The sequence below is a fragment of the Gopherus flavomarginatus genome, chromosome 1, assembly GCF_025201925.1.
Source record: "Gopherus flavomarginatus isolate rGopFla2 chromosome 1, rGopFla2.mat.asm, whole genome shotgun sequence".
Lineage (NCBI taxonomy): Eukaryota > Metazoa > Chordata > Testudines > Testudinidae > Gopherus > Gopherus flavomarginatus.
The window spans coordinates 229,813,945-229,836,552 of record NC_066617.1 but is presented as its reverse complement, the minus strand read 5'-3'; the positions used below and the strand labels follow the sequence as shown (position 1 = coordinate 229,836,552).

At 40.1% G+C, this 22,608-nt stretch overlaps 1 protein-coding gene and 1 long non-coding RNA gene across 4 annotated transcripts in view; one reads left to right on the top strand and one right to left on the bottom strand.

Moving 5' to 3' along the window:
* The window catches only part of LOC127056774 (uncharacterized), a 60,450-nt gene that overhangs the window by 11,815 nt on the left and 26,027 nt on the right, over positions 1 to 22,608 (bottom strand). For both annotated transcript variants that reach the window (XR_007775910.1, XR_007775909.1), the window contains exon 2: positions 12,250 to 12,298. This is a non-coding gene — a long non-coding RNA (uncharacterized LOC127056774). The remainder of the gene's footprint in view (positions 1 to 12,249; positions 12,299 to 22,608) is intronic.
* Positions 1 to 22,608, top strand: part of NHS (NHS actin remodeling regulator) — a 368,109-nt gene that overhangs the window by 328,574 nt on the left and 16,927 nt on the right. For both annotated transcript variants that reach the window (XM_050963359.1, XM_050963367.1), the window contains exons 2-4: positions 2,687 to 2,839; positions 9,059 to 9,192; positions 19,457 to 19,519. In XM_050963359.1, coding sequence (XP_050819316.1) covers positions 2,687 to 2,839; positions 9,059 to 9,192; positions 19,457 to 19,519 — 350 coding nt within the window. The remainder of the gene's footprint in view (positions 1 to 2,686; positions 2,840 to 9,058; positions 9,193 to 19,456; positions 19,520 to 22,608) is intronic.

Below are 22,608 nucleotides of genomic sequence, written 5' to 3'. Positions count from 1 at the left end.
GAGTCTGTACTCACCAGGGAATTGGTGGGAGGAAGAAGTCAAGGGGAGATCTGTGTGTTGGATTGCTAGCCTGACTTTGCATTCCCTCTGGGGGAATAGGAAAGTACTTTTTGCTTCCAGGACTGGAAACAGAGAGGGGGAGTCACTCTGTGTAGTTTCACAGAGCTTGTGTCTGTGTATCTCTCCAGGAGCATCTGGAGGGGGGAAGGGAAAAAGGATTATTTCCCTTTGTTGTGAGACTCAAGGGATTTGGGTCTTGGGGTCCCCAGGGAAGGTTTTTCAGAGGGACCAGAGTGCCCCAAAACACTCTAATTTTTTGGGTGGTGGCAGCAGGTACCAGGTCCAAGCTGGTAACTAAGCTTGGAGGTTTTCATGCTAACCCCCATATTTTGGACGCTAAGGTCCAAATCTGGGACTAAGGTTATGTCGAAAGGGTCTGGAGAAAGGACAGAACATACAAGCAGAGTCAAGGATGTGGAGATTTGTAAATGTCATGTTAATTCCCTCACTCCTTGAGGGAGGACTTTAGCTACTGCTTTCGGGGACTGGACTGGGACTGAGGCAGCCTGTGGTGCTAGCTATCTCCTCCTCTTCCCAGCTCATCCTGTCTCTCCTCTAGATGGTAGGAGCTAGGAAGCAGAGCAATGGCAAGGATGCACATAAAGCTGTCAGTGGAGAAGATGCTGGGTGCCCATAAGCAGTATCCTTAAGAAATGGAAGGAGAAAACCACAGCCAAAATTGCAAATATCTGGGACATCCAGTGGAATCCAAGAATGTCCTGGAAAATTCGTTACTGTTAGCCAACCTGCAGTTCTTACTCAATCAGATTCTGCAGGATATGTCTTTTTTGCTATTACCTGCAGAGTAAGCTGGGGGTAAGCAGAATGGATAAGAAGCCAATAGCTTTCACTGTCTGCAGATATCAGTTTCCCACATGTATTCCTTGTTACTATTGGGGAGGAGTATCACTTGGTATTGAACTGCAACCTTGTCAACAGTATGGGTGGGAGAACCACTAAGCACAAATGCAGATGGTCAAGAGCCAAACTGAGCCTAGTCCTTTGGGGAGACCAGGTCTCTCTTTCTGCCACCATGTCAGACAGACATTTTGAGGTGTCCCTAAGTTTGAGCAGGAGGAGCTTAAAGAACTTTTGACACTGCTAGCTGATCAGTCCCCCCGGTGAATGCTATCACTGAACAACTGAATGAATGACTGGATTTCTTTCCTACATGTGCTGTTTTGGGGAATGGCTTCCTTCTCAAGAACTGTGGAGTGATGACCTGGTCCCCTGTGAGACTGACTGCAACGGGGTCACTGAACTGAGCCATTTGCCAGAGAGTGCTGTGTATCACTGTACTTTTTGAAAAAGACCAGGGGAGAGGAGGAAAGGGCTTTGATGCATTTATGATTACGAGTACTGTCTGGTTCTGACCTGACTCTGAGACGCACTGCTAGGCGGACTTCATGGCTCCATATTTGTGTAGTGAGAACCTCCCAGACCACCCTGTACATGCACACACACTGCATAGTGTTGAGAGTACTGTGACTTTTACTCTGTGACCAGAGTCGTTACTATGACTCGTTCATTTTATGGGAGAAACCTGAGATCATTGAGTAACTGCTAAAGAGAAATAATCAGAAAGTCTGGATCTTATGCAGGCAATTAGTGTTGGAGCTTATAAAAAAACAGAAAAGAGACAGGGATGTAAAAAATTATATATTTTACTTTTTTATATGAGCTGTTGAATGTAGTGATACAAATCTGCTCTGTTTGGCCACCGCAGAACTGCAGAATTCATGTTGTTGTCTTATTTATTTTGTCCCTTGTAAAACTAGTGACTGAATACACTAAAAGTAAACTTGCCTCTCCTGGGCCCACATGTTTCTGTGAAATTCTGTCTTTCCTTAATTTGTAGCTGGTTCATGCAACTTTCAGAGGAAGTCCTTTGAGATTTATGGGCAGAGCATTTGAAGTAAGAGTCAATGCCTGTTAAAAAGTACCTTTTCTGAAAGATAGCATTTGAATTTGCTTAGCGGGCTCATCCAGTGGTCTCAGTCTTCATGAAGTGAGCTAAGAATCAGTGTTGTAAGATAGTGAGGATACAGAATATTATAGTGAGACAGCATAGTCTAGTAATTAGAGTGGGCGATTGAGAGCTAACTGGTGGGTTCTGTTCTCCACTCTGCTACTGGTTCAGTAGGTGACCTTCAGCGCATTACCTGACCTCATTGTGCCTCGGTTTTGTCATTTGAAAGTGGAGATGATAATGATTAAGGCTATGTTTTAGTCTCGGGTATTTTTAGTAAAAGTCAACAAAAATTCACAGCCTGTGATCTGTCCATGACTTGTATTATATACCCCTGACTAAATCTTGGGGAGGAGGGGCGTGCCATGTGCTCTGGGGGGGCAGCGTGGCTGCTCAGAGGATGGCCTGCGGGGATGCGGGTGCTGGGAGAGGGGGGCAGGTGTCAGCATGTGGCCCAGGACCCTTGCTGGTGCTGGGGGGTAGTATGTAGAAGAATAGTGGTCCCTATCACCAGATAGGAGGAGACATGGTGTGACTCCTTCAGCACCCCTTTCTAGCAGTAACTTGCCTTCCAAGTATGGTGCCTAGCTTACTATTTCACTTAAACTGCATGTAACAGTGGGTAAATGTCCTATTCTCTTGTTTTTGATTCTACAGCTGTGTCTAACCTGGATGCAGAGAGTAAACTGAGTGTGTACTACCGAGCACCTTGGCATCAGCAAAGAAATATTTTCCACCCCTCAACCAGACCGCCCTGTGTGGAGGAGCTGCACCGCCACGCCAAACAGAACCTGCGAGCCTTGCGTAGAGGTAACCACTTCCACAGTCCTCTCTCACTTTACCCACACTATGGGTCTGATCCAGAACCCACTGAAGTCAATAGAAAGACTCTCAATCACTAAGTTTTGGATGAAACCTTTAGTGAATAATGATGAAAAAAAACAGGAAGCCATGCTAAGCAGGGTTTGTCCCTTGTTTTGCTTCTTTATTATTATGTATTTTGTTTTTTAAAAGTTTTCTTTCTGCTTTTTTTTTAACCTTACAAATATTAGGAATGTCACATCTGTCTTCCATGTTTTTTTCTGGAGGATTTATTGGGCATGTTAGAGCTGTCTACTGTGATCTCTCACTCTTAAACTGAATGGATGGAAGTGTTGAATTTTAACAAAGACATCTTTTCTCCCAAGTGTTAAATGGTCACAAAATAGACAAAAAAAACTCCTGAGGTTTTTATAAACAGCCTGACTAAAATTTTCTTTTCTTCTCAATTGTTCAGCATTAAGTGTCTTGGGTTTTTTTATGTCATTTCGCTGGTTATGACAAAGTCTTCCAGGGTCAATAATACTTGAAGGCCATTACAGAGAAGCAAAATGTCTGGTTTGCATCAGTCTTCACTGCAGAGGATATGAGGGAGATTCTCAAACCTGAGCCATTCTTTTTAGCTGACAAATCTGAGGAACTGTCCCAGACTGAGGTGTCAGTAGAGGAGGTTTTGGAACAAATTGATAAATTAAACAGTAATAAATCACCAGGACCAGATGGTATTCTAGGGAACACAAATGTGAAATTGCAGAACTACCTACTGTGGTATGTAACGTATCACTTAAATCAGCCTTTGTACCAGATGAATGGCAGATAGCTAATGTGAGGCTGATTTTATAAAAGGCTTCAGAGGCAAGCCTGGCAATTCAAGGCCAGTAAACCTAACTTAAGTACCAAGCAAATTGGTTGAAACTATAGTAAATAATAAAATTATCAGATACCTAAATGAATATGATATGTTGGCAAAGAATCACCACAGCTTTTGTAAAGGGAAATCACGCTGCATGAATCTATTAGAATTCTTTGAGAGTGTCAATGAACATGTGGACAAGAGTGATCCAATTCAGATAGTTACATGGACTTTCAGAAAGCCTTTGACAAGGTCCCACACCAAGGGCTCTTAAGCAAAGTAAGCTGTCATGGGATAAGAGAGAACGTCCTTTCATGGTTCAGTAACTGGTTAAAAGACAGGAAACAAAGGGTAGGAATAAATGGTCAATTTCCACAATGAAAAAGGTATAGCAGGGTCTCCCAAAGATCTGTACTGAGACCAGTGCTATTCAACATATTCATAAATGATCTGGAAAAGGGAGTAAACAGTGAGGTGTCAAAGTTTGCAGATAATACTAAGTTACTCAAGTAGTTAAGTCCAAAGTTGACTGTGAAGAATTAGACATAGATCTCACAAAACTGGGTGACTGGGCAACAAAATGGGAGACGAAATTCATTGTTCATAAATGCAAAGTAGTTCACATTGGAAAACATAATCCCAACTATACATATAAAGTGATGGGTTCTAATTTAGCTGTTGCCACTCAGGAAAGAGATCTTGGAGCCATCATGGATAGTTCTCTGAAAACAGCTGCTCAGTTTGCAGCAACAGTCAAGATAGCTAACAGAATGTTCGGAACTATTAGAAAAAGGGTAGATAATAAGACTGAAAATATTATAATGCCACTACATAAATCCAAGGTATGCCCACACCTTGAATACTGAGTGCAGTTCTGATTACTCCCATCCAAAAAAAAATAATAGAATTGAAAAAGGTACAGAGAATGGCAACAAATGATTTGGGGTATGGAACAGCTTCCAGGCAAGGAGAGATTAAAAAGACTGCTTAGAAAAGAGACAACTGGGCACCGCATTTCAAGAAAGATGTGGAGAAATTGGAGAGGGTCCAGAGAAGAGCAACAAGAATGATTAAAGGTCTTGAGAACATGACCTATGAAGGAAGGCTGAAGGAATTGAGTTTATTTAGTTTGGAAAAGAGAAGACTGAGAGGGGACATGATAGCAGTTTTCAGGTATCTAAAAGAGTGTCATCAGGAGGAGTGTTCACCTTAGCTTCTAATGATAGAATAAGAAGCAATGGGCTTAAACTGCAGCAAGGGAGATTTAGGTTGGACATTAGGAAAAAGTTCCTAACTGCAGGGTAGTTAAACACTGGAATGAATTGCCTAGGGAGGTTGTGGAATCTCCATCTCTGGAGATATTTAAGAGTTGGTTAGATAAATGTCTATCAGGGATGGTCTAGACAGTATTTGGTCCTGCCACGAGGGCAGGGGACTGGACTCGATGACCTCTCGAGGTCCCTTCCAGTCCTAGAGTCTATGAATCTATGAATCTATGACTAAGGGGGAATGTGACGTAAGTCCATAAAATCATGAATAGTGCGGAGAAAGTGAATAGGGAAATGTTTACCCCTTCATGTAACACAAGAACCAGAGGTCACCCAGTGAAATTAATAGGCCGCAGGTTTAAAACAAACATAAAGAAGTACATCTTCACACAACAAACAGTCAACCTGTGGAACTCATTCCCAGAGGATGTTGTGAAGGCCAAAATATGAGTGGGTTCAAAAAAGAATTAGATAAGTTCATGGAGGATAGATCTATCAGTGTCTGTTAGCCAAGATCATCCAGGATACAACCCCATGCTCTGAGTGTCCGTAAACCTCTGACTGCCAGAAGCTGGGACTGGATGACAGGATGGAACACTCAATAAATTGCAGTGTTTTGTTCCTTCCCTCTGAAGCATCTGGCACCAGCCACTGTAAGAGGACAGGACAATGGGCTAGATGGACCATTGGTCTGACCCAGTATGGATGTTCGTATATAATATCTAATATAAAAAACAAGCAGAAGAAACAGTTACCTTTTTTTGTGAAAGTCACTTTTAAAGTGTTCAGTAGCAGCCTTTCTTAGGTGAAGTAGATTTGCATCATTATAAATAATTATCCTAATCATTTGTTGTTGTTGTTAATGATAATAATTGATCAAATTTGTGAACCTCATATTAACTGGATAAAATGTTACAATTAATTAACACATTTTGACCTCTCTGCAGGTTTTAACTCTGCAGCTAACTGTGGATGCAGTATGTCTTAATAGTACTGCAAAGAGCCATAAAAAGGAATTACAATCATAGTAGCATGAAAATTAGAATGGAATTTTGGTGTTTCCTTGGACAATCAGCAGAGCTAGTGTCCTAGCATCAGGATAATCTGCTTCTGCCATCTTGTGGACAGGAGAAATTCTGACAACCAAAGCATAAAGGCAGTGGAGAGAAATGGGTTCTGATGTTAAATAACAAATTGTGCTTTGGCAGTGTACTATCTTCAGTATTTAATATTAACTCTGCAGCATTAGCAGTTTGTCATACATTGTTATATTTTATTTTCTATGTATTTTTTTATTGTAAAATGCAATTATACTCTGAAAAGCACACCTAAAAGCAGCATTTCCTACTTTATACCTCCTATATCAAATTTGCATTATTTACAAGTAAAAAGATATTTTTAACTGCCACTTCTTCAAACTCAGTGTTAGATCTGAAAAACAAGTTACGTTCTCCTTGCCTCAGTCATCGAATGCCAGTGACAAAGACTGTTCTGTTGGTACTTAGCTGACAGTGTTATTGAGAATGCATTTGGTGAAAAAGAATCTAGCTTGCGTTTCCATTGGTTCTGCATGCTAACAGGAATGGAACTATTGCTACCTTGGCATCAAGAACAGACACAACCATTCCCCTGTCTCACACGGATTCCCAGAAGATTTTGAAGAAGCTTGAGTTTGGGCATGGATTGATGCTGGAGAGACTTCAATACTAGAGCTTTCTAGGCAATGAAAGACTCTGTAGAACTTGAAATTTTCTTGGAACTGAGCGAGACTAGTATAGCCGGAGCCTTGAAGACAGACACCTCAGTTCTGGGACAAGTCTTTGCCTCAGCATCTGCCTCCCTGGTGTCAGTCAAGCAGTCAGAACCTGATGCAGCTGTGAAACGAAATCCTAGCTTGGAATGTTCCTTCTTATTTCCCCTCACTGCACCTGTTGGTACTCTATTATACCTCTTAATGTTTCTAGGCAAAAGAAGCTCCCATAGGAAGTCAGGCCTTGGGTCCAAAGCATCTCTGCATTGGCCTCACTACCATTTGGGATATAATTTAAGTCCCATTCTGGGAGACCTCAGGCTCATTAGCTTTTGATGTAGGCATGTGTGTAACTTTTAGGAGAGTAAACCTTCCAATGGCCTGTGGCCTCAGTAGATACCCTTTCATCTTGGACATTTGTACCATGGCAGGGTCAATGATGAATCCACCATATCCTTACAGTACACGTAATACTTAGTTTAGGGAAGCCTTTCAGAATTGCATTCAGTCTTCAGAGGGGACGATAGCTGCACTTCATCTTCCATGGATTGCCTACTGATCTTCTTCTCTTTTGATTTTGGTTGTATTTAAGACAAAAACAAATTACAGATAGGAAATTTTCAGATGTTTGGGCAATGACAATAAATCGTGTTTTTTCCAGTTATTTAAAATTCTTGAACTTTGAGCCTCCGGCTCACAGTTTTGTTCTCTTTTGTCTTAACTTTGTGTAAGAGATGGAAATAAATCTTCATGTTTACGAGCAATTTCTCTCTTTGCCAATGGGGAGATCATTTTCAACAACCATCATCTGGATTTTAATTATGTTTCTAGGGGAGCAGTCTCCTGCTGTGATCTGCATTATGGGGTCTGGCTGTGTGGGACTGACCCAGAAGGATAAAAATCATAGAAATGTAGGACTGGAAGAGACCTCAGTAGGTCATCTAGTCAAGTCCCCTGCACTGAGGCAGAACTTAAATTTAGACTATCCCTAACAGGTGATTATCTAACCTGTTCTTAAAAACTTCCCAGGAGGGAGATTCCACAACCTCCCTAGGTAATTAGGTCTAGTGCTTCACTACCCTTATAGTGTGGAAGTTTTTCCTAATGTCTAACCTAAATCTCCCTTGCTGCAATTTAAGCCCAGTACTTCTTGTCTTGTGCTCAGTGGTTAAGGAGAACTATTTATCACCTTCTTCTTTATAACAACCTTCTACATACTTGAAGACTGTTGTCATGTCCCCACTCAGTCTTCTCTTCTTCAGACTAAACAAACCCAGTTTTTTCAATCTGTCTTCGTAGATCATATTTTCTAGACCTTTAATCATTTTTTGTGTTCTCCACTGGACTTTCTCTAAATTTGTCCACATCTTTCCCAAACTGTGGTGCCCAGAACTGGACACAATACTCCAGGTAAGGCCTTATCAGTTCTGAATAAGAGTGGAAAAATTACTTCTCATGTCTTGCTTACAACATCCCTGTTAATACATCCCAGAATGACGTTTGCTTTTTGTGAAACGGTATTCCTTTGTTGGCTCATATATAGTTTAGCCCCCACATCCTTTTCTGCAGTATTTCTTTTTAAGCAGTCATTTCCCATTATGTATTTGTGCAAGCAATTATTCCTTCCTAAGTGGAAAGAATGTTGCGTTTGTCCTTGTTGAATTTCATCCTGTTTACTTCAAACCATTTCTCCAGTTTGTCAAGATCATTTTGAATTCTGATCATGTCCTCCAAAGTGCTTGCAACCCCTTCCAGCTTGGTATTTTCTGCAAACTTTATAAATGTACTTTCTATGCCATTATCTAAACCTTTTATGAAGATATTGAATAGAACCAGACCCAGGACAGATCTTTTAGTTGGGATTTGAGTTGCTAATGTTCCAAAGAGTATATGATCTATTTTGTTTAAAGATTAAACGAGCCAAGTCTGGGTTTTAGTTTTGTAAAACCTCATCAGTCAAAAAGGTTTGGGTACTTTGCCTTGGAAGGGGATTTTAATGGGGTATGTGGGGAACTTTGTACACATTTAGTAACAATTACATGTATAGCAACCCTGTGTCCTTACTTTCTGTGTCCTCCACTGTTGTAGCTCTCACTTGCTATACCATTAGAATGCAAGCTCCTTTGGGAAAATACTATATCTTCATCTGTTTTTGGAAAGTTCCATTCATGGTTTGGGTGCTACTGCAGAAATAATAATAATGAGGAAGAAGACCAGCCTGAATCTTTGCTAGAAGATTAAACTTAATTATTTATATCTGTTTAAATCTCAATAAAGAGATTTTTGTTCACTGCATCAATCAGAAAAACTGACTTCTAGTTTCTCCATTTTCAAAACAGAACAACAAAACCGGGGTGATAACAAAGAGCAGAAAGTCCCAGGGCCCATCTCTGTGGTGGTTCCCCCATTTCCCTCCTTCCCTGCAATCTACAGTCAGAAGAGGAAAGAGATAAAGGACCGGCACTTGCTAACAGTAAGCTTTTCATGCACACTAAAGCTATAACTTATATATTATTATTGGACCTAATAATGATGTTGTTCATTGTGACCTTTATCATCATGCTTAATAATTACTCTATGGATTTGTGTGGTTACAATACAGTTGACGTTGGTCTCTGCCTGATCAGTAACAAAACACAAGCTGGTTTCCAGTAAAGATATTGTGGGTTACATTTTGAAGATTCCATTAGGAGACAGATGGGCACTTGAGATTTTATCCTCCTATACAGGTGCTACAATACCTTCGGGTGTCATTCTTACTAAGGCCTGGTCTACACTAATGTAAGATACACAACTTCAACTATGGGAATGCCATAGCTGAAGTCGAAGTATCTTATTCCGACTTACCTCCCGTCCTCACGGCGCGGGATCAACTTCCACGGCTCCCCCGTCAACTCTGCTACCGCTGCTCGCTCCAGTGGAGTTCCGGAGTCGACGGAGAGCGCGTTCAGGGATCGATATATCGCGTCTAGATAGGGTGGGTAGTCTGGACGTACCTTAATGCCCAGGCAAGGTGTAATACTTCCAAGAGGAAACTTAGTGTTGTATTTTGAGTCCTGGAAGTACCACTGCCAAGAACCAGGAATTCTAGCATTTCAAATAATGGTATGTAATGATACCGGTTTACTACCAAGGTACCTGCAGTTACACACATGCCTACAGAGTACTCATCCATCTCTAGTCACAACTTTTATTGCTAATAGACTCTGCTCTGCCACAGTACAGTATTGTACATTCAGATATTTTATTGTACCATTGACTTATGTGAGTATTGTGACTAGCTCAAGAGCCAACAAGTAAAACTGGTAGTGCAGTCAATGAAGTTGCATTGATTAACACCACCTGAAGATCTGACCCAATGTGTGTGTACTGGCTAGCCCTGGGCACAAATTTGGAATTAAATTACTGATCTCACAGATCTACCATTGTAAAAGGAATTAGTCTCACCAATATTTTGAGAACTTCACTGTGAGTAAAATTCTCCCCTGTGTTAAGGACCAGTGCAAATCCCACTTAGGCACCCAAAATCAAGCTTATTGGGACTTAAATAATGCATACATCTTATGCTGGCATCATAAGATTTCACCCTGTTTGTATATGTACAGAATATGCAACTGGGCACCTAGACATATGGCTGTGCCTGAATAAGTGGGTAGCTAGGTTTGGACAGTCACATACTTAATTTAGCAATAAAATATATACAAATGTAGTACAAAAGTGTAGTAATGGGAAAGGGATTTGAGGGTAATGCACGCTTCCAGCCAGTGGTGAGTTCCTAGTGCAGTGTTCAACTCTGCAGCCAGTTCCAATGAAGTGTTTTGTTTCTTTTCGGAAAACACAAATTGCATTATAAGGTATGGATTTGTTCTGTTTATTTTATTTTTCAACTAAATGGATGTTTTCGATGGCTAATTTCAAGGAGGCCCCATGGCACAGGTGAGTCTTAAGGAGGCACTTGAACAAGGATGGGGGCCTTGTGAATCATTTAAGAAAAGACATTCTGGGATTAGAGGCAGCATAGAAGAAAGGGGAGAAGATTTTTGGAGGAGAAATAGGTGAAAGGTGATATCACAGGCAGAGCAAAGAAAAAAGGGTCAATAAGAGACAAGGAAGAAAGGTGTCCAAGATGATGCCAGGTTATGGGTCTGAATTGGTTCAATGTAATAATTTGGAAGTATATGAATGTAAAGTTTCTTAACTAGCATCAGATGAGGGAAGAAACTTGCCTTTGAAAGTGTATGCTCTGTGGTGAAAGGACTGGATCATAGCTGTGTTTGGAAAGTGACTGGTAGATTTAGACACTATTTTCATATATGTAATACAAAATAATAATTAATAATGAGCAACAACCTGAGTTCTGTACTTGCAGAAATTAAGCCATGTTAACTGCAGATGTCTGACACCTTTTTCCCTGTAAGAAAGAGTCAAACCTTGTGTGCATCTTGAATGGGTTTTTTTGGAAACTGCCCAGGCTCAACGTTTCCCCATGCAAGAGCAAGCAAAAATTACTGGAGCACTTATTCCTACTGGCCTCTAGTTAGCTGGCAGTGTCTTATTTTACTAATTCAAATCCAGGGTGCTCCACAGTGCTGATTAGAGCGCTGAGCATTCATGGGGGAGTTGTAAAAGGAGAGGATGTGGCAAGGTGGTATAGAGTGGGCATGAACACAGATACTGCTTGGCAAACACTGTTGGAGTAGCTCTTACAAATCTTCAGTCAAACAGTGGAGGACTAATTGAATTTGTCAGTCCTCCCTCCCCCCAATGTAATGGCATCATTATTAAAGAAAGTTGAAAATACTGGCAGAGGTGAGATTTTCCTTTTCAATATGTTACATCTGCTGCAATAGGCTTGTTGACTTCTCTGAATTTCTAAATGCTTCTGGGAACTGATCAATAATTTTTGGCGTATTGTGCCAGTTACTGGTTGCATTGACTGACCATTAATTAAATAACAAAATGTTAGGGCTGAAACCCACCAGAATTTTCATACATGGAACAGTGGCATGTTCTGTATTTCCCTTTCTTTGCCTTCAGGGAACGTGCTCGTGAAAGAAAAACTAGCTCACGCCAACAAAAAGCCATGTTCATTGCATCTTTAAGGCTGAAAATCCAAGCAATTGGGAATGAGGAAATTCCAAAAGTTACAGGCCAAACTTTTCAAACTTGGGTACATTAACATTCAGCAAGTGGCCTGATTTTCAGAGCTGATGACTACCTACAGCTCCCAGGGATTCAATGGGAGCTGCAGCGGTTCAGTACTACTGCAAAACAGCCTGTTTACTTAGGTGCCTAACTTTAGGCACCCAAGTTTGAGCATTTTGGACACAACTTAAATGTTTTAAAGTTCAAGTTGTTATCTTGGCTTTGTAAAATATGCATTTGATAGAGAATAGATAGAACAACCAATAATATATTAAGGATTACATTTGATAAGAAAAAAAACTAGAAAACACAACATAATGTAGGATCATCAAACTTTTCAGGTGTCCAGGGCATGATGTGTCCAAAATTCAGCTTATTGTCTTACCTTTCCAACCAAGCAGAAGTCCACGTACCACTCATTTTGCCCCTTTTGCCTATGAAGAAAACCAAAATCAATTTGGGTAAGACACAGACATGACGGAACAAGGAGATTATTTCTCAAACATGTTCCCTTGACAACCCTGCATGTAACACCTCCTACTGCAGCCACTGAAAATTGAGATGCTGTGTCATTGTGACTGCAATTACAACTTCTGTTTCACATTCTTCAGTCTTTTCTTTTTTTTTTTCTGGTGCCCCACTCAGTCTAGTGAAGCTCCAAAAGTTCAGAATTTGAGCCCAGAACCTTGTGATTCTGCAGAATTGGTCTTGAAATCTCAGAAGAACAAGTTTTCTCATAGATCTCTGGCCGTTCAACTTCAGGACATAAATACTTTTCAGAAATGGGGGGAACACTTTCACATTTTGAAATACATACGGACATATATGCAAAGTTCAGTTTAAGCTTGCCTGTAAATACAGTCTGGGCAGAGATTCAAGAGACTTCTGTTTTCTGAACTTGCTTTCCCCATCCTTAGACAAGACCTCATCTGGAACAAGTAAAGAATGGAAATAATCCATCAGGTTATTTAGTCCATCTCCCTGCCATTTCAGAAATATTACCTGTGGTATGTTCTCCAGTGCTTTGTATATGCCAGTTTTAAATGATTCAAAGAGAAACTCAAGTCAAACACACCAAGTTTCACAGTTTTGTGTTGAAGCCATGTGAAACCTCAAGGAAATACTAATGGGCTGAAGGATTTTAATTAATCACGCTGTGCACTTTCTAGGCACAAATGGCACCTAGCATTCTTCATGGAAAAGCTATCCGTACTATTGAATCTGCAGATTGAATATGTAAAGCAATAGATAAACACTAAGTGTGGTACATACAGTCCAACATTATAGGATTATTATTATTATATGCCTTCTTCTGTTAGAACACCATGTGTGGTATGACTTCTGGCAGAAAACAAATCTTATTTTTGTATTTACATTGTCAAAACACTGAAGCATTCTGTTAATCATTAAAGGATTGTCAACATTTTAACGGATCACACTTGTAATGTTCCAAACTAAAATAAACACCCACAAGCAGATAAAACAAAACTTGTGGAAAGTAAAACATATGGAGATGTAAATTCTGAGAGTAGGCAGGCGTCTTATGTGTCTTGTGTCTTATAGCAATAAAATGGGGGAAAATAGCATGGTAAGAACTATTTTTTTATTTTCTCTACCAGTATTGCTTGACTACATGAAAAAGATACTGTGCAGTTACAGAATATTAATCTCTAAATATAGTTCAAACTGTTGGAAATACACTGATCTTTTACTGGCACTTCTTTTCCTCTTCTCAGCAATGTTAATTATTCTATCAATTAAATCAGTACTTTTGCCTTGGCTACATAAAACAAACAAATGATTTGTTCTGGTCTCTTAAAATTCTGTTATGGGGGAAAATAACATTATTTAGCACTTACACAGTGCTTTACAATTCCAAAGCACTGTACAAAAGTGGTTTCATTCATCCTTGCCATTTGCCTATGAAGTAGAGAAGAAGTAGTCTCTTCATTTTACAAATGGGGAAGCTGAGACAAGGAGGTTAAGTGATTCACCCAGTGCCACTTGAAAAAGTCAGTGTTAGAGACAGAATTAGCACTCAAGAGATCCTGGTTTCAGCACTGCTTTCAAATCACTAGTTCCCATTTCTCCTACAGCTTATTTCCCCAATATATAGATTTTTGTTTTCATATTTAAAAGTTATGGAGTCTTATTATTGAAGAGTTATATATTCATTTTGGGTGAACTAGGCCAAGACAAGTCCTATCCCGTTTAAGTGGTGTTTGGGCTACGTGCTGACCCTCTGCACTGGGGTGAATTTCAGCTTTTTAAATTTTATTATAAGATCATCCAGAAAGGAAGTTTCCAGCCTCCCCTCTCTCTTTGACCTGTCCAGTGGTACAGAAGTCAGGGCTATAAACAATGCTTAATCCTCTTGTTTGCCTTTTTGTTAGTTCTTGCTCTTAGGGGGGTCAAAAATAATGTTTTTGGAATTATAAACTATGGCATTGGACACATTACTGTTAAACTTTGTCAGCACGTCCTCTCCTTGCAGGGGGTTGGGAATCAGCCATCAAGATTTCCTGCAGGGTAACATTTAGCATATGCAATTTCAATGAATTTTTGAACTAATTTTGAGGGGGGAAATCAGTTTAGCCATTTCTAAATTAAACAAACATGCAGGGAATAAAAACTTTCCATTCTTGGAAACTTTTCTGCACTCACTAAACAGCTTTGAATAGAGGAACACAAGTGAGTTGTTTGCTCTTGGTTTTATATTTCTCCTTTAACCTTTTTGCTGGGTTCCATATCCTCTGTGCAGTCACTTCCTGTGAAATGCCAACAGTTCCTGGAATACTGTCACTTCAGATGAGGTGTGCTAAGGCAACATGGGCATTGCTTTGTTCACAAGCCTTGCCTTACTACTTGCAAACCGTAAATGACACTGGAGCCCAAAACTCCTAGGAGGAGAAAAGGGAATCAAGTAGTGAATAGGGGAAGGGATAGCTCAGTGGCTTGAGCATTAGCCTACTAAACCCAGGGTTGTGAGTTCAGATCCCCAAGGGGCCACTTGGGGATCTGGGGCAAAAATCAATACTTGGTCCTGCTAGTGGGGGAGGTTTAGGTTGGATATTAGGAAAAACTTTTTCACTCAGAGAGTGGTGAAGCACTGGAATGGGTTACCTAGGGAGGTGGTGGAATCTCCTTCCTTAGAGGATTTTAAGGTCAGGCTTGACAAAGCCCTGGCTGGGATGATTTAGTTGGGGTTGGTCCTGCTTTGAGCAGGCAGTTGGACTAGATGACCTCCTGAGATCCCTTCCAACCCTGATATTCTATGATTCGCCACTCTCTATGGACCAGCTGCATTTCCTCCTCCTCATCTCATTGCTGGAGCAGGAAATTAAGTTGGCCTATGAATTGCCAAGCTAGCAAGGGCCCGACTGCAGGTGGCCTTCATAGTCACTTGCATTGATTAGTCTTAAGGTTTGCATCACCTGGTATGTTCTACTTACTGCCCAGAAGTGGTTAATGTCAGAGATGCTGAAAATAGGAGATGTATCTGTGCCATTAAGATTTTTACATGGATAGCCTGATACTTCAAAGACTTGGCACATTAACAATTACACTCATGAAAAGAGTTGCATTGAAGATCCTAGGATCTCTCATAAAAGTAACACTAGTCACATGTGTCAGTGTTTGCAGCAGAAGTCCCTAAGTAATTAATTACACACTAGACTGGAATGGCTTCAGAAGAATTTTTCTAGTCCCATGCAGAAAAATGCCTTTGAAAATACTGAATTTGTATTTAACAGATCGACTGTTGCCATCGCTGTTTGTCAACAGCACAAATAAAATGCACTATGAAAAACTGCCTACATGCAAAATTATCTGACAGACCAGAATGGCCTGGGGTGTTTAGTATGATTTCATGACTAATTACATATTTCCCAAGCCAGTTAGAGCTGGTCTTTTGAGTTTGAGAGATTTTTTTAAAAACAAACCGACCCCCAACCCTCCAGATATGACCTATTTAAATAATGACATTTTGTTTTTGCTTTACATTATCCTACTTTTATTTTTCCCCACAACGGAGTGAGGTGAGGACAGATTGTCAGGCATATCCTCATCAGCCTTTGACTTTTTAAGCTTTTGTTGTTGTTTGTCACAATTGCACTCTAATTACTTTATTCAAAGACTATAAAATTGAAATGTAAGCAGGTTCATCTGTGGTTAGGTACTGAGCAGCAACTTGGGAGATCTCAGTTCAATACCCAGTTCTGCAACAGGCTTCCTGTATGATCTTGGGAAAGTCAGTTAGTATTTTTCCATTGACTTCATTGCATTTGGATCAGGCCCATAATCTCTCTCTGCCTCAGATCTCCATTTGTAAAACTGGGATATACTTTACTTTCTTCTTCCCTTTGGTTTGTCTGTTGAGAATGTAAGCTCTTAGGGGCTGGGACCATCTATTACTCTGGCTGTTTAGTACAGCGGGATGCACTTCTCAGTTGGGTCTTCTAAGTGCTACAGTAATACAAATAGGTAATAATAGCAATAACTATAATAATAAAATAACTGTATGAAGGCATATACCAACTGCTCAAGATACAGAGATTCACCCACATCTGTAGGAGGAGAATAGTGAAATCAGCACAAACTTAATTTACTTGTAGATTAAATTGCAACTTTATAATGTTGTTATTGAGAAGACAAAAGAAAGAAAAACAACTGGGTTTAAATGAAGGCTGTGCACTGATTGTATTGCATTTGGTTCTTTGTGTTCAATGGAGACATCCCACATGCTGTACAGGGTATCATGAAATTCAGCTGAACCAACATTTTCAAACGTGGCTTCTGATTTCGGGTGCCCATTTTGAGACATCGTTGTCCGGATTTTCAGAGAAATTGAGCACCTGCAGTTCCAATTGACTTCAAATGGATTTATAGGTGCCCAGCATATCTGAATATCAGGTGTAAGGGGTCTTAAGGTGGGCATCCCAAAATGGTGGCTCCCTAAATCAGTAGTCACACTTTAACATTTTATCATTAGGGTTCATCTTGCAAAGTGCTCAGCACCTGGCAGGATTGGGCCTATAATTTGTCATAGGAAGTAGCATCTGAAAAAGACAGTGTCTGATCTGATTCAGTCTGGAAAGGAGAGGGAAGTTAATGATGCTAAAAGATGCCAGCTTGACAGCCTTGTCTGAAAATCTGTATTTATCCACAGCACAGATAATGCTGTTATGCTTTGTTGGCATTTTTTGCTACATTCAGCATTGGAGCAGAGTTTCTTAATTTTTTTAATCCACTTAAGGATTTTCAAAAAAAAAGAGAAGTAATTCTTGGAAAGTAATTCAGGCATTATGCAGTCTACATTGAGTAGCAAAGCATTATTAATGATTAAAAAAAATAATCCCTATCAGTCATTTGATTTTAGCCTCTTTCCCACTGTCCCACACAGGATTTCATTTTCTAGGCTTCAACTGCACGAATGCTTATATTATAACTGGAGTTGGGTAGCAAAACCTACTATTAGAATAAACCAGTTTTTGTTTTGTGGTACCTGGAAAATCATTATTACCGTATCCCACTTCTTATTTTGAAAGGGACCCCTCTCCACTCCTTAGCAAATAAAAACTATTGTAGATACTGGTAGAGAGTTCGGTGGAACAAAAATGGCCCATTTGGAGATATTGTGGCCTTTGAGAGGAGCTAGGGAGCAGGAAGACCGTACCAGTAGCAGCTCTCTAGGACAGACACGGTAATCCTGGGAACACTGGGCTAGTGCAGACACCACTCACTCTTTTATAGGCTACAATATGTGCTCCCCTCTAATTGAGGCCATCTTCTCTGCCTAATTTGTGGCCAGAGCCTTTACCATTGCTTGTTCCTTTTGGGGAGGCAGATGCTGTTTTGGGTGCAAACATGGAGCAGTCCTTGCACTCATTTTCAGCCTTGGAGCAGAGGCACAAAGTTGGAGAAAAGGAATCCCCATGCTCTCTCCTCTCTCGTGGGCACCACTGCACTGACGGGCCCCAGGTGGCCTTTTGTTTAACAGCACAAGGATTCCCACATTTAAGAATCTGCCACTCCTGAGAGGTCTGTCTCGATTCAGCAGTCTTCTTAGGAATCCTTTGAAATCTTCAGCAGCAAAGTTGAATTGCAGGGATAATCTCTACTGCTGGGATTCTGCTCTGGGTAGATTACTGGTAACTAGATGATATCATCCTTGCATATCTGAAGAGCTAGTGGAAACTTAAATTTTTCATGTATTATTCTTTTGGTTCCCGTCATAAACCATGAAAGCATTTATCTGCAGTAGTATCGGACACTGGTCTGTGCTAAAATTATGTTTCCTAGCCTCTTTCCCATTTTAAGAGAATTGTTTTTGGACCTAATCTAGATGGCTTGCTAACTATTTTTATAAATTGGAAGTGGTCTCTGATTTGATCTGCTCTTCCTTTTTTCCGTCAGATGTGTGGGCAGCTAATTTTGGAAGTTTCAGTCAGTTTTAGTCCTGCACAAGGAAGCCAGATAATACTGGACGGGTCTCTGCTGTATAGGTAGTGGGTAGTTGTAGAGGGGGTGATGTTATTTCCGTGGAAAGCTGTCGGGGTTCAGTACCAAGAATTAGGACCTGGGAGCCTCAGCACATCTGTCTGCTTGTTGTGGAAAAATAGTACTCACTCCAGTGGTTCTCACACTGGGTCTGTGACTCACTACAGCAGATATGTTTCAGTGTCGATCAGGAGGGAAGATGGCCCATAATAGCATTTCTCTTCTGTGAGTGGCCTACAGAATGAGATCAATTGAGAGCCACCTGGTATTCAAAGCTTTTTAAAGTTATCAAGGGCTAAATTTTCTTTTTTTTTTTTTTATTTTTTATGTATCATTTCAAAAGACATCATCACTCAGTCATAGGTGTTAGAACAAGACACTAATCACAAACAAACCAGGGTCTTGGAGATAAAAAGATATCAAAACATCCTGCAATTCACCCAGAACATGTAATATGCTGGACATCTCTATTTACCCTTTAAAACATTATGCAAATGCATATAAAGCCAATTGTCCTTTGTCATTCTGACATAATGATTACAACTCAGGCTGTTTTCATGGTAACGTCAAAAAATTGAAATTGATCTGCAGAAGATTTAGATATATCATCTTTAGAATCAGCCTTATTTACAGCCATTATTTTCAGATGAGCAGATAAATCTTTAACTTAGTCGTAAAATAGATAATTGACATGTCATTTGGATGAGTACCTTACAAAGTTTTGGCTTAAATCTGTAAGGAACTGACGTAAGCTAAAGCTATATAAGGCACTCTGAAGATGATTTTTAACAATGGTCACACCAGAAGGCTGCCTCAATTTAACTATATTAGTTGCTAAACCAGTTTAGCTAAATCAGTAGCGTTTTGGGGTGTGGACATGTCTTTATGTGCCAGGTGATGAGATGGGGGTTTATTCAGAGAAAAGGAACCTTCCTAGGAAGGTGAATTTGTCAGTTGGAAACAGATTGCAGTTATAGCTCCATTTAAATCTTATAGAGGTTTCTCTACACAGAATTGATGTGCTTTAATCAAAAACATTTTGTGTATGTTTTTAATTTTATCTTTTCCCCCCCCCCCACATTTCATCTTTATAGTTTAACAGCACCCGCTCGCCTTCCCCCACTGAGTGTTGCCACATGACCCCGTGGAGTAAAAAGGTATTGGAAGAAAAAGGATTCTTAAACTAACAGCCCTATCTCATTCATTTTCCCCCTTTCAAACCTCTAACCTTTTCTTTTGCTTGCTTTTTGCTTCTCACTTTGTTGCACTATCTCAAAGAAAACTTTTGTGTGTTACTCTCTTATCAATAAGGAACAACGTTTTTTCCCCATGTTGAGTAACTGTAATAGGTTTAGTGGACCGCAGGATCATTTCCTCCTATTGACAAGCTTTGAAGGTCTGGCTCGAGCTGGACTCTATAATGTGGGCGATTGCATTTTATTTTCTTGCGATGTTCAGAATATTTTTCAAAACCATAAGAAACCATCAAAATGATGCCAGAGCAAAAGTATACATTTATTCTCTGGACAGTTGTCATTCCCATTGTTTGCAATCAGTAGCTTTGTCAGTCAGAGCCTGCTGTCAGGTCACTACGCTTTCTTTGTCCAGCAATCCATTGTTATTCGGGGAAGGAATCAGCAACAAAAGTGTGTGTGTGTGTGTTTCCCCAATGCCCCAAACTTTTTGGGGGGAGAGAAGGAGGGGGAAGTTACCTAGGAAACAAAGTCTTTTGTGCTTGAAGTTTGTATGAGCTACTCACGTCTGCTGGTGATCAGCACAAAAGCTGAGGAGAGAAAGGAGGCTGCAAAGTTTTACTAAAACCATATATGGAAAAAACCATTTTTCTCAAGGGGGGGAGATATCCTTTCTCCTGGGTTTGTGGGTGTTTTTGCAGATAACACTTATAAGGTAAGTGTCCTGGAATAGTTTAAATAAGTGGCTGCTAAGTATGATCTTAAGCAGTTTTGGAACTGGTTTGGAAATGCTGTTTGCCAGGCTTTAGACCTTCAACTCCCACAGGATTTGTGGGAACTCTATGAAGAGGAATGGCACAAAGATGATAATTTGGGCATGATTGTGTAATATTAGGTAACTACATGCTAAATGCTGTGCCAAGGAAAGGGAGAAAAATGTTTGTCTTAACCACATAGGTGCACAAAACTAAAACTCTGAAAATATACAGTAAACAACAGCCATTGGCAAGAGCCCCAATAGTTAGCCAGCTAGGAATCTAACACTGAAAAGAAAACCAGGCTCAAAAATATTCCCCAGGATTTAGAAAAAGACATAAGCAGATGTCCTGAACTAGTCAAGGACGGATCATTCACTACAGAGAAGTGTATTAACTTCAAAAAGGGGGAAAGTAGGGCAGACATAGAGTAAGGCGTGTGGGTTTTTCCCCCCCTCCCCATTTCCAAACAAAGTGGAAACAGAGAGAGTTTGAAAATGTGCCTTTAACTTTAAAGTTAGTAGAAAATGTTTTTCACTTATTACTTTGTCGTTAGGTGAAATTGCAACAGCATTAGAGTTCTGGACCTTTATTCTATTTAAAAACACCTGTTTTTCTTCCATGCCTTTTCTCTTGCTTATTTGGCTTTCTATACTTCCATGTCTAGTGGTATGAGTAGCATGTTCTGAAATATTTGCATGGTTTCTAAATAATACTTTGAACTTCTTAATAGGGCTGTCAATTAATCGCAGTTAACTCGTGATTAACTAAACATATTAATTGTGATTACAAAAATTAATCGTGATTACCGTAATCGCAGCTTTAATCGCACTGTTAAACAATAGAATACCAATTGAAATTTATTAAATATTTTTGGATGTTTTTCTACATTTTCAAATATATTGATTTAAATTACAACACAGAATACAAAGTGTACAGTGCTCACTTTATATTACTATTTTATTACACATATTTGCACTGTAAAAATGATAAAAGAAATAGTATTTTTCAGTTCACTTCATACAAGTAGTGTAGTGCATTCTCTTTATCATGAAAGTGCAACTTACAAATGTACATTTTTTGTGTTCTGCACTCAAAAACAAAACAATGTAAAACTTTAGAACCTACAAGTCAACTCAGTCCTACTTCTTGTTCAGCCAATTGCTCAGATAAACAAGTTTGTTTACATTTATGGGAGATAATGCTGCCTGTTGTCAGATGCTATCGGTGTGGTGCTCTGCTCTTTTCATGTTGATATCACTCGGCTGCGTGCGTGTGTTCCCTCTGTGTGCTGTCCCAGCTCTGCACAGATAGCAGATCCCGAGAAAACCCCCAATGACCACAGAGTCTAGTAAGGTACGAAGGCACGTCGGCCAGGTTTATTGTCAAACGAAGCACAATGATAGTTACCCCTAGATTTTTACTCTGCAGGGCATGCTATTAATATGTGCCCCCTGGCAATGGACTCAACTCAGTCAGTGGCGGGACTTACCACTGCCCCCTCGGCTGGACAAAGACACCGCCCCAGAGATGCATTCTTATACACAGGTACAAACAAGTTACACATCACTCCTAATGTATGAGGTGCAACCCCTACGTAGCAAGGTACAACCCCACTACGTAGTAGGGTGCCGCCTTTCACCTTGTACATGTTGGTTCGAATAAAACAACTCTATCCATCATATTATCCTTTTGCCCCGGTCATTGGGATGGGTTAGCCTGTTCCTTGATCTGTGGAATGTTCCAGTATAGAGTGTTCTGGTACCGTGTTTATGCTTCAATACACTATGTGGATATATGTTTATACAGCATCAGCCCTTTTCTTGCCAGCTTCTGTGAGCAGGGCCTGCCTCTGGCTCACAGCTTAACTTTGCTTTATGTTAGCAAAGTCTTGACCATTACTTTAGTTCAGGCCTCATACCAGGCCTTTGATACCAAGGTTTATATCTCAGGGCCTCTACTTACTATACTGCCCACTTCTTATTTACAATGTCACCTGAAAGTGAGAATGCATTCACATGGCACTTTTGTAGCCGGCATTGCAAGTTATTTGTATGCCAGATATTCTAAACGTTTGCATGCCCCTTCATGCTTCAGCCACCATTCCAAAGGACGTGCTTCCATGCTGATGATGCTCATTTAAAAAATAATGTGACTGAATTCCTTGGGAGGAGAATTGTACATCTCCCACTCTGTTTTACCCGCATTCTGCCATATATTTCATGTTATAGCAATCTCAGATGATGACCCAGCACATGTTGTTCATTTTAAGAACACTTTCACTTCAGATTTGACAAA